At 30.1% G+C, this 12,935-nt stretch overlaps 1 protein-coding gene across 11 annotated transcripts in view; it reads left to right on the top strand.

Moving 5' to 3' along the window:
- Positions 1 to 1,557: 1,557 nt before the first annotated feature.
- The window catches only part of LOC18446393 (uncharacterized), a 53,804-nt gene continuing 42,426 nt past the window's right edge, over positions 1,558 to 12,935 (top strand). For 7 of the 11 annotated variants that reach the window (XM_088855238.1, XM_088855241.1, XM_088855239.1 and 4 more), the window contains exons 1-4: positions 1,560 to 1,867; positions 3,973 to 4,094; positions 11,296 to 11,352; positions 11,462 to 11,581. In XM_088855238.1, the coding sequence (XP_088711364.1) occupies positions 1,826 to 1,867; positions 3,973 to 4,094; positions 11,296 to 11,352; positions 11,462 to 11,581 (341 nt within the window). In that variant the 5' untranslated portion in view covers positions 1,560 to 1,825. Of the gene's footprint in view, positions 1,868 to 3,972; positions 4,095 to 11,295; positions 11,353 to 11,461; positions 11,582 to 12,935 lie in introns of all 11 variants that reach the window. The other 4 variants (XM_088855244.1, XM_088855243.1, XM_088855242.1 and 1 more) reach the window with 2 other exon arrangements.

Raw genomic sequence — 12,935 nt, 5'->3', positions numbered from 1 at the left:
ATAAAAATAAAATCAATGGTCCACATTTATTATTAAAAAAATGTCATTTTTAATTTCAAAATTTATTTATTTTTACATACTCATGCTCCATTTGTTAAAGATTATATATTCCCAAAAAATGAAATTCAAAATCCATCTCAAAACATGCATTATAAAGAGAAGGAACGTATCTACATATAAGTCTGCCGACTCATAAAAATCCGTGACCTAATACTGTTCTACTACTTAGATGAAACTCCCTCACATGCAATAAAACTATTGTTTTTTTAATGATGTGAAAAGGTGATAATCACCCAACCGGCGTGAAATCTGCCCTCAGATGTGAGGTGAAATGACACAACCCACCCGTGCTTTCCTCATTGAGCCGCTTGTGATGTTTCTATTTACAAATAAATAATAAATAAACAAGGGTCTCATTATGAAGAAATAGAATATTTATATTTGTATTGGGTGCGGTTTGTATAGAGTTTACGGCCTACTTTCAAATAGTGTTGAGTAATGTGGTTTCAAGTAGCCTTTTAATATGTTTTCATCTTTATTTATAAAGTTTTAAGTCTTCAAAAATAGTATATAGTGTTGAGTAATGTGGTTTCAAGTAGCCTTTCAATATGTTTTCATCTTTATTTATAAAGTTTAAGTCTTCAAAATAGTGTAGATCGACAGATCTTTGAAAACTTCAAAATCTTGCATTACAAAATATATTATTTTCAAAACTTGAAATTCAATTTTTCTCATATCCATGTATATTGATATCAAGATGATCAATTTGAGAATATTTGGCTATCAAAACAACCTCTTCTAGTGAAATTTTTGAGGTAGGCTCTAATTTGAATGCTTAGAGCCTCGGCTCTAATGAAAGGTTTATATACTCTCCCCTCCCCCTCCCTTCCCCCCAATGTATAGAAAGTTCTATACTACTCCTCCATCGAGCTGTCCAAGCTTAAATCAAATAAGCGATTGACCGTTTGATCTAGATACGTCTCAGAAGATTTTTTAAATTTTTATTCTACAAATTATATAAATATCAAATTTGGTATTTTCCATCATCTCAATGGGGTGCCCCTAAAACAAATATAAAAGAAAATATTTTTAATAAAATAAAATAACCAAAAATACCCTTGAATCTTATAGGGGTATTTTGGCTATTTTATTTTATTGGGTATTTTTTTATATTTTTTCATGTACAAGTTTAAGAGAGGACTGGACATCCAAATTTGGTGTTAAAATATTTTTTCGAAAATAATTAATAATAAAACAGTGTAGAGGCATGATATTGAAATTGAATCCATCTCAGCCGTTCATTCAAATCTAGTAGCCAAATAAGGAAAATATATAACTATTAAGAGAAGTATAGAAAGCTTTCCCCTTATATTTGTCAAAGGTGCTTAATTTATTTAAATTTATTAATGAAACTTTGAAGGACTACTGCTTACTTGAGTTTTCATCTAACTTTCACAACTGACGTCCCCTCCTACCGCCCACCGTAATCTCGTGGAGGAGGAATGTTCCCCTGATACGGATCCTTAGCTTCAAAGACACCCGTGAAGCCACACGACAGAGAGGATATACCAATAACTAAAAATTATTAAAAGTGAAGAGTTAGAGACCATGCTTTGTTTGCAATCCAAGTAAGGTTGAACCTCTATAAATTTGCTTCTCCCATGCTGAAGCGATCACATTTCATCGTGTATGATTTCGTTTTCCGATGAGGTCGTCATCATCGTTTTCATAATCGAAGCCTTGTTCCAACTATTTGCAAAATTTTATCTCAAAAGAATAGTGCAGCTTTGTCTTCCTTTCCATATAGGGTAGAAGAACCAGGAAAATGTCGATATTTGGAGTAAAACTACTCACGGAAGACCACTATGTATGTTGAAATTTACTTTTTCTTTAATTTTGGTGTTTTTTAGGTTGGAAGCCAGACCAATAGTGGGTTTCTCTTATATTTGCCTTAACTAAGGGTGGCAATGGGCATGTTAAGCCGGCCGGGCACGGACCAGAGCTAGAAAACTAGGGCTTGGGCCAAGAAATGTGGCTTGAGCGTCGGGCAATTATGGCCTAAATGTAGGGCCATGCCAGGCCTAAGTCAAGGCTGGCCTGGTTCAACCAGGCTCGACACTTTTTTTTTTTTCTTTTTTATTTTATTTTTAATTTTATTTGGCCATAGGTCAAATAAAACTAAAAATAAAACAAAAGATTTTAGCCCAATTAAGGCAGGCCCAAGCTTGGGCCGGCCCTATGAAGCAAAGGCCAAGGGTGGCCTGGGCCGTTGCCACCCCTAATTTCTTTGGTGGTATAGCATGTGACCTTACTTCATAGATTTCTTTGCCAAATCTGTACCGGAATCTGTGTTCAAAGCTTTTGCTTTACACTGTTAGAGGAATTGAGATTTGACTGTTCATTTATAATATATATTTTTATATGTATGTGAAAATATTTGCTTCTCCCGTTTGTGTATGTTGTCCATTTGCTCCCTTTGTTGAAACCCTAAATGTATGAGTATTTTTAGCATCCCAAAGTTTCTATGTTATCCATTGAACCTAGGAAGCATCTTTAATCAAAAATAAAAATCAGAGGGCATAAAAATCAAATGGCATACTATGTGTGAAAAAACTAACACCCCAATATTGAAAAGGGGCCGTCTAATTTTTGTTGAACAAAATGTAAGTATTGAAGAACTAAAAATTTAATATCTTTTTTTTTTTTTTCCAATAATTATCTAATGATGTTAGACCGATCCCAAGATTTCATCCTTTCGTTACATTTCACAACCAAAAAAAAAAAAGAAAAAAAAAAAAAAGAAACAAAGATTTCATCCTTTTCGTTAAACGTGATTCTTAGGTAGATCTTTACACTTCATTTCAAAAAGTTCCTCCCAAGTAGCTATTTCCTGAAGGAGTTAATATACAGTACGCTCCACCATGCCATATGCGCTAAATATGCTATATTGTCAAAAGAATCTACGCCCCCAAATTGGCATATTATGAGATTCAGCCCCTCTTGTAAGACCTTATATAGGATCATTCATGGGACCCCAAATTTTGGGAATGCAACCTAAAGATAGGAAAAATGATACAGATCTAAGTACTCAGTAAGTCAAAATTCGAATTTTTTTTTTTTTTTTTTGTGAGAATACTCATATGGTGATTTTGATGTGGTTTCTAAAATATTTTGTTAAAAAACAATCCTCCCAAGTAGGTCTTTTGTCCGAGATAACCAATGCATAAATAGTTCCCATTTGGTTTACTACCACTCAAGGGCGCTTTGGCTCCTTGATTTGAGACATAGGACAAGGCCGAGTTATCCAAAGTTGTGCATACAAATCAGAGTACATAGAGAAATTCCAAGAAAATAAAAAAAAGTATAAAAATGTGGTTATGTTGTAAATATTCCGTGTATATGATTCGGATGTTTTTGGTATATAGATTGGTGAGTATTGTTTTTACAATAATTCCTATTTTAATATTTTATTTTTATATTTATTTTTGAAATGTCCCCAACTATAAATCAATTTTTTCTTTAAAAAATTTATTTAAGGTGACACCCTTTTACTATAGAAGTAAGATCATTTAAAAACTCAACTATAAAAGAGTGCTACAAAGTTAGAAAACCTTTCAATTGATCATCTTAACCTCGATATAAGGATCGAGCACTTTATCTACATCTTCCTGCAAAATTTAAAAGTGTGCCTTACTTACATATGGTGGGCACCTTATACAAACCTCATCCATTTTGAGATCTTATTTTTCCTATACTTTTTAAGTATATTTGGACTTTTGAAGGTTGCTTTCGCTTTTATTCTACTTTTCAAACCTTTATTTTTTTCTTTCATATTCTAATGTGCAACATCTAGATGTCAAATCCCAGATTCCTTGTGAATTTCTGATCCTTATTTTTTCATTGAACATCATTAGTGGTTGGAATCAAGCAATAGTTTGTTTGACTAAGCAGAGTCGATTTTCCCTTGATTAGGTGGTGTTGGACAATGGCATCGTGAACTTAACATTGTCTAAGCCCGAAGGTATTGTAACAGGCATTCAATATGGAGGCATCGATAATGTACTTGAAACTCTCAATGAAGAAGTCAATCGTGGGTATATTTTTCACTCCCTCAGTTCTTTCTTCAATTTAAATCTAATGAATTTCAGATTCATATGGCCGCAAACCAAATAAACAAATAAAAAATTCAAGGTTTGATCAAATGGCTATTGGCTTTTGAATAGTTAATGCTACATCAAAGGCTAATGAATCAGTAGATAAAGTAGAAGGTTCATTTATATGCTGCAATTTCTTAATTGTGATGAACAAATCCTATCTACTTAATTGGTGGTTACGGGGGCGTATATCTTCACATAATGTACTACCACCCTCCATTCCCACTGTCAATATATTAAAAAATTGGAAAATGTTTTGACCGAGCTGCAGCCTATGCTACATGCATGTCTATTGGAAAATGTTTTGACCGAGCTACGGCTATGCTACATGCATGTTTATTTATGATAAGGATATACAAATAGGAATGTCAGAAATATAAACCTCAAAAAAGTACAATATAAAATTATGCTACATGCATGTCTATTTATGATACGGATACGAGTATCAGAAATGTAAATCCAAAAAATGTACAATATAAGTGTCATAAATATAAACCCCAAAAAAGTACATTATAAAATTATGCTACATGCATGTCTATTTATGATACGGATAGGAGTGTCAGAAATATAAACCTCAAAATAGTACAATATAAAATTATCTACATATACACATATGTTACATAGATATGCGTATGCATGTCTATTTATGATACAGACACGAGTGTCTACATAGATATGCATATGCATGTGTATTTATGATCTATATATACATATATTAAAGGGCATGGTTTGTATAAGGCCGAGGCTCTAAACAATCAAAGTAAAACGTACTTTCAAATAGTATCAAAAGATGTAGTCAAAGTAAAATGTACTTTCAAATAGTGTCAAAAGATCTAGTTTCAATACTGGAAATCTTCGTGATGGCTAGAAAATTCATTTTTATATCTAATTATAAAAATTTAAATTTTCAAAAATATTGTAAATCGAGCAGATCTATAAATACTTGAAAATCTTGAAAATTGATGTGCAAAAAATGTATTACAAGACGTACTATTTCCAAAAATTGAAATTCATTTTTCTTTATGTCCATAAATCTGGAGGTCGAGATGATCAGTTTGAAGATTTTTGGGCATCCACACAACCTCTTCTAGTGAGAGTTTGAAGGTGTGCCTTAATTTGATTGTTTAAAGCCTGGCACTTATATAAATTCTTTCCTACATGAAAATCTATGAGTCGTTTGCATATGTATTTACGTATACAAAAATTCACGTCATACAACAATAGTAGAGCATCAAATAAATTTAAAAAATATATATTAATAATCTAAAATAGTTTAGTTTGTGAATTTGAGTTATTCATTAAATTTCTTATAGACGAATCCAACGTTATACATAACAATATGAAAAGAAAAGTACAACCAAATTTAAAGAATATTAAAGTACCTGTACAAGCTTTTAGAACAAATAAAGTCAATTGCTAGGATAAGACAATGTACAATAAATTTATGCTATTAATGGCAAAAAAGATTTGGCAACAACTAATATTTTATATGACACAAGGCACATCAAGAAGTAAATAAATAAAAGTTGAAGTAGAGAGATGAATATCCAGTGGTCTACAACTTGGAGAGGGAGAAACCCTAAAGCGTTTCATGGTAGATTAAAGAAATACGTATTTTTATTTATAGCCACGAGAAACCAAATTTAACAAATAAAAATATTTATTTATTTTATTCTAAACTAGTTATTTTATTCGAAAATTCTTTTTACTTTTAAAATAAAATACTTTTCAAGGGAAAATAAACTTTCTAAACAAAGAAATATCATTTTCAAGAAAAATATATACCTAAAAAAGGATACAAAAGTGGACACTTAATAGAGTTGTTGGATCCATATCCAAGAATGTCAACACGTGTCCTTGTCCACCAAGCGACGAAACATGATCTGATCCTTGGACACGGTTGTCTCTGTATCATATGCTACAGCGCAACCGAAATAGCTCATAATATTACTATTATAATAAAACTTTACTAAAGTAAAAATTATTTTAATACTATTTAAATAATGAATATTTTTAATAATAATAATATTGTTATTACCGGTGTTTAAATAAACGCCGAGTCGAACCGGACTCGCCCGGTTTGACTCGAGAATCGCCAAAAACGGATCGAATCGGCGAAAAAAACGGGAATCGTCTGGCTCTAGAGAGAATCGGACGATTCTGCATAGGACTCGCCGATTCACTGTACGGAATCGGCGAGTCCCATACGGATTTTTTTTTTTTTTTTTTTTTTTTTTTTTTTTTTTTTTTTAATGTAATCCATGATAGATTTTTTTGTAATAGTTGATCGATTTTTTTGTAATCCATGATCGAATTGTATTTTTTTTTTTTTTTTGTAACCCATGATAGAATTTTTTGTAATCCATGATCGAATGTTTTGTAATCCATGATCGAAATGTTTTTGTTTTTTTTGTAATCCATGATCGAAATGTTTGTTTTTTTTTTTGTAATCCATGATCGAATTTTTTGTTTTTTGTTTTTTTTGTAACCCATGATAGAGTTTTTTGTAATCCATGATTGAATTTTTTGTAATCCATGATCGAATTGTTTTTTTCTTTTTTTGTAATCCACGATCGAATTTTTTGTTTGTTTTTTTTTGTAATCCATGATCGAATTTTACGTAATCCATGATCGAATTTTATGTAATCCATGATCAAATTTTTTGTAATCCATGATTGAATTTTTTGAAAATTTGTGATTTTTTTTTTGTAATCCATGATCGAATTTTTTTTTGTAATCCATGATAGAATTTTTTAAAAATTTGGGATTTTTTTTTTTTAATCCATGATCGAATTTTTTTTTGTAATCCATGACAGAATTTTTTGAAAATTTGTGATTTTTTTTTTTAATCCATGATCGATTTTTTTGAAAATTTGTTTTTTTTTTTTTTAATCCATATTTCAAAGAGAAAATGAGAGAGATGATGATTATGAGGCCACCCTATCCCAGCCATATTATTCACATATCGAGTCTCAACAGCAACAGTGTAGGGATGAGCACGACAGTGCAGGTGAGCATGAGGATAGACAATCTTCGGGGATTTTAGATTGGGAACACAACAAAACACTAACACTCAGGGATTTGGGAATAGTCAGACGCTTGCTAATATCGATGATTCGTTTTTAGATCGAATCAATGAATTGTTAAAAGAATTCAATCAATGGCACCAGCGTGACCAAGAAGAACAATAACGTCGTCTATCATTTTATTTTTAGATCATATGTTATTAATTTTATGCTTTATTGTAGTTCATGTATGTTGATATACTTATTCCATGATAATTCTATGTTTATCCTTTTGTGTGATGTAAATTAAATGCTGAATGGCGGTTCATGCAGAGAAAGAACATATCAATATTCGCATATTCATTAAAAAACATGAAAATTCTTAATGGAGTACCCTCATTTCTTATTGAATTCCTAAAAAAAAATATTTATAATGAATTTAATAATTTTTTCCGATTTGGTTTAAGTTTTATTCTGACCGATTCACCCAATTCTCGATCCGGATCGCCGATTCGCCGATCCGGATCGGTTTTTTGGGAGCCCGATCCGGGTCACCGATCCATTTTTTAAAGCATTGGTTATTACCGATAAATATTACAATTATATAGTACTACATTATTATAATAAGAATATAATATCACAATATTAATTTTAATATAATATTGTGATTTTAATAAAATGCTATAGTAAAAGTAGACAATATGGGAAAAGTTTATATAAGGTTTGCAACCTTAAAATGTAGAATCACATATGCACCTCAAAAATCTATCGGAAATATTGTTTTAATGTTGAAAAATTTCTCTAATCAATCATCTTGACATCGAGATCTATGAATATGAAACAAAAAAATAAAATATTTGAATCTCGGAAATAGTGCATCTTGCAACACATTATCTACACCGTCCATTTTCAAGATTTTCATATATTTATAGATCTACTTGATTTTAACCATTTTCAAAATTTAAAATTTTCTAATTAGGTTTGAAAATAGATTTTAAGATAATATTAAGAATTTTTTTACAACAGAATTACATGTTATGATAAAATTTAAAGCGCACCTTAATTGGATTTTTTAAGGTTGCAATTTTATAGAAACCGTACCCTTATAATATTGATATAATATAATATCAATACATTACGATAATAATATAATATTATACTCATAATATAATGATATTATAACAGGTGATTATATGTTATTGTTATGCTATAATAATATTATATTACAATACGTGTTATAATATAATAATCCTAATAATATTACTATACTATAGTATCTTGTTATAGTATAATAATACTAATATCAATAATGATGATATTTCATAATACATTGTTGTTTGGTAAATACTTCACAGATCACTATTTCATTGATGATGACGATGATAAAAATCAAAAACGAAAATTATAGCTATCCAATAATATCAGTATTGTAATAGTAATATAGATACTACAACATCATAAGACCAATTTTATAATATCATAAGATCATTTTTATATAATATTATAAAAGTATCTTCTATATCACTTTTTCTTTTGTCTTTTTGTTTCCTAAAATATGATAAGAATGTGACTGGATAAAACATTCGCCAATTAATAAATCACTAAATCACATGGAAGAGAAAAAGAAAAGATAATTAATAAACATTATTAATATATTTTTTGACAAATAAAACATTATTAATGTATTTTAATTATTAGTGAGACATACAACACGTGTGTGTATACACTCTTATATATCTATTAGTTCTAAAATGTAATCAATAAAATCGTTATAATCCTATTTATAATTTGAATTATATAAATATATTAATAGTACGAATTAAATTATTATTGTTAGATTAAATTATAATGTTTTTCATAACAAATCGTTGTTATTATTATAAAATATTTTTATAATGATGTAATAACATATGTAATGACATATCGACTCTATCAATATAATAGATAGAAATTGCAATATTACAGCTTATTATATAATTACAAATTACATAATTATGATTGCATTGGTTTGTTTATAGTAATATGATCACTGCATAAAAGTCGAAACTGTCATAATAAAAAAATCATGATTTTGTATAATCATCTGTTACAAAGTATATTAAAACATTAAGGAAAATCTAAATGAACCGAGCCCTAGTAATTTTGAATATTCCACTCTAATAGTTTCATTCTCGAATTATCTCAAAACAATTATATTATCTTTATTCATAATTTAGAAGCAACTATGCTTTCTCCCATACGTATTTAAATTGCTCTACTAAGCGTAATGCATTTAAATCGACTAGTATACTCAATGGTGGGATACATGTCGAATAGTTAGAAAGAGACCCTAATGCTAGAGAGAACTTAGGCTACAAGTTTAGGGATTGTATACGATGAGACTGTACAAAGTAGATGTAGTATTTGATGATAAGTTTTTAACAAATGGTGTCTAAAAGCAACCTAAGCCATTGTTTTGAAAATAGACAGGAACATTCACAATTAATTGAAGAAAATGTATATATATGAGACCACTTACTTTCGGTACAAGGAGGTCATAAATATTATTGGCTATTGAATGCAAAATAAGATTATTGTGGATGTCATTGACCGTGTATAAACACCAAATTAGAATTTCTTAAATGTTGTGACACAATTCAATTTGTCCTACTTCATATCCATTGGTTAAGAGTGATTGTGACTACCATGTACCAAAAGTGAACAGTCCGATAATATACAATCCCGTCGTTTAAAGTATAAGATTTCAAAACTAGAAATACTAGCCAATGACGCATGCTTTGCATGTGTGGCAAGATAGGCTGTTATAAAATGTCTCTATCGATTACAAGATTGAATTTAAATTTGCAAATCTCCCATTAAATTGAATTTTTCTTAGCTTAAAAGTCTCCCAAATCAACTATCTCATGCTGCAATGCCTTTAATATGGTCTACCCTTATGTCTTTACTAGGGCAAACTGGTCTACCCTTATGTCTTTACTAGGGCAAACTGGTCTACCCTTATGTCCTTTTTAGGTCTCTTACCCTAATCTCCTACTGTTGTTCTGTCTTACAATAGGGTTGTCTTCTCATTTGATGTAATATATCCTACCTACTAAAACAAGGTCCAAAGGTACACATTTTAAAAGATGAAGTTTTGGGGAGGAAATGCAATGTTTCCTCTATTAAACTATGATTTGACTATAGGTAGAACTAAGAAAATAGATTAAATACCACCTTCTAAGTTTGTAGACATTTTTGCTTAAACGATACAAAAAAATTGTTTATGTATTTTGTAAACAATGCGTTATGAAAACCGGCAAGATAATTTAAATTTTCTAAAAATCTGCCAATTTAAAATGAGGATTTAAAATAATTAGTATTAAACCAATTTAAATTAAGGGATTTAAAAATTATATTTATTTTCATATTTATTTATTGTAAATAGGAGGTATTTATTACTATTGTAGAAAAATTGGAGCATGCTTTATTCCACTTTTAAGGTGATTTAATGGAGAAATATTATATAAATGGATGATCTCATTAGTACTAGCAATGGGCCGAGCATCCCAGCACTCGGCCCTAAGAACTTAGGGCTTGGGCCGCAAACTATGGTCGTGGGCTAGGGCTAGTGCCGGTCTAACTCTCCTATTTTCTTATTTCTCTTGTATTTTTCTTTATTTATTTTCAGCCTGGTCCTAGTCCTACATGCCCAAGCCGGCCTTGTGGGGACAAGGGTCATGCTAGGGCCAGGGCTGCCCGGCCCAGAACCTGCCCATTGCTAACCATAGCTCTCATTTGTTAGCATGTTATATAAAATAATGCTTAGGTTTATTTCAAATAATATAAAAGTACGTAGGCCTTAAAATAAAGGATTCAAGGGGAAAAAAAGAAGAAGGAAAAGTTAGTTATACATAGTAGACATCTAATGAATATGGTTTCTTTGCATTATAATTTAGGTTCGTGATTCATTATTTTCTTTCCAAGTATATTATTTTATTCTAAATTAAAAATTTCACCATTAAAATTATTTTTTAATTTTAAAATAATATATTCAAAAACATAAAAATAAAAATAAAATTTACAATTTGAGTGATTATGCCTGTGTATCTCACATACTATGGTCTAGTATTGCTAAAATTTATGCTATGTTGTTGCAGGTATTGGGATCTCGTTTGGGGTGATCTTGGAGAATCCAGACATGGAACATTCGATGTGTGAGAATTCATCATGTTAAATATGCAATTTTTTAATGACCTAGCCAATTATTTCATAAATACAAGGAAAAAATTTAATGTAATATGTTGTATCTTTTTTGCAATGCAGGATAAAGGGTACAAAGTTCAATGTAGTAGTAGAGAATGATGAGCAAGTAGAAGTCTCCTTTACAAGGGTATGGGATCCCTCTCTAAAGGGTACTCTTGTACCGTTGAGCATAGATAAGAGGTACATATCTTATCTAATACCAAATATTTTATGTATTCCAACTCAAATCCAACATTTAAGATATTATGAAGGTGGGTAATGAGATGAGCACTTTACGGTTTTATTACAATTAAATATTGACTTTGTCAAGTCATCCGAGAAAAAGCTATTCATGACTTTGTCAAATTGTTGTAACTATTTTATTTAAATTCTTTTCTTCTATGGGATTCTATGTACACCCTTGTCTATTTAAATAGAAGAGTCTTAAAAAGGAGAAGATCCAAGAAAGTATTTTATAAAACTTAATAATGTATATATAAGAATCCTTTCTCACACCCGCATCACAAATCTACCAAATAGGGAGACTCTTAACACTCTAACAAATATTTAAATTACATATAACGAACAACTAAAATTTAGTATGGATTCTATTTTTAAGCTTTTGGTACTTATTTTAGTCCAAAATGGTGTGATGAAAAAAAGCTAGCGGAAAAAGTTAATGTAGATCTAGATAGTATTCTTTTCTTTGTTTTTAATGACCTTGAAAACATATTGCACAAACACCTCGTGGAAATTAATGCTCCATAGAAGTTAAAGGTATCTCATTTTTTGATGTTAATATTATAACTATTACCTTGTCAATAAAAAATATTTTAGCTACCACACAATTTTTTTTTTTTTTGCTTTTTTATTTTATTATACTTTTACCTTTCTAATTGTGTCTCGATTTATGCCTCAACAATTATAGACAATGTTCTTATCTCACAAAGTTAATGCTAGCGAGCTATATGGAAACTTTTATATGTTGTATTGTACTTTACTAGCAATCATGAGACTTCAACTAGTTTTTGTGGTAACATTACAATGGATGGTCATGGTGACATGTTTCTTGCTATCAATGAACTACATGGATCACAGTAAATGATCCCTATTTAACTCTGATTATTTCTTGTTTATTAGTTCTAACCTATCCATATCGATGTTTAATTTATAAACATCATATGGCGCCAATTCTCAACTTCTAATGACCAAGGTTTGCATGCTTACATAACCTAGTGAGTGAACCCATTCACGCTTTAAGTTTGTACCATTCTTGAACTATATGTGACAGTGAGGATATAAGCAAAACAAGAAACAAAATGTTTAAGGGGAAAAAAAATTCACATTATTAAAGAACACATTAATTCTTTCATACAAATTGGCTTGCAACTTTTTGAAGTCTATTATTTATATTAAGATATGACCAAGTTCCATTGAAAAGTTGATGTAGAATTATGATCCCTAGCTCGTCTTTATGGACAATTTAGATGCATTATTGACATTATTTACCTTCTAAACTCATATATATTACGTTTTAATAGCTAGAAGGAAATGA

This window comes from Amborella trichopoda, chromosome 13 (assembly GCF_054954075.1).
Source record: "Amborella trichopoda isolate Santa Cruz 75 chromosome 13, AtrichopodaSantaCruz75HAP2 v2.0, whole genome shotgun sequence".
In the NCBI taxonomy this organism is placed as follows: Eukaryota; Viridiplantae; Streptophyta; class Magnoliopsida; order Amborellales; family Amborellaceae; genus Amborella; species Amborella trichopoda.
The sequence above is the reverse complement of the archived record's forward strand: the minus strand, read 5'-3'. Positions and strand labels throughout refer to the sequence as shown.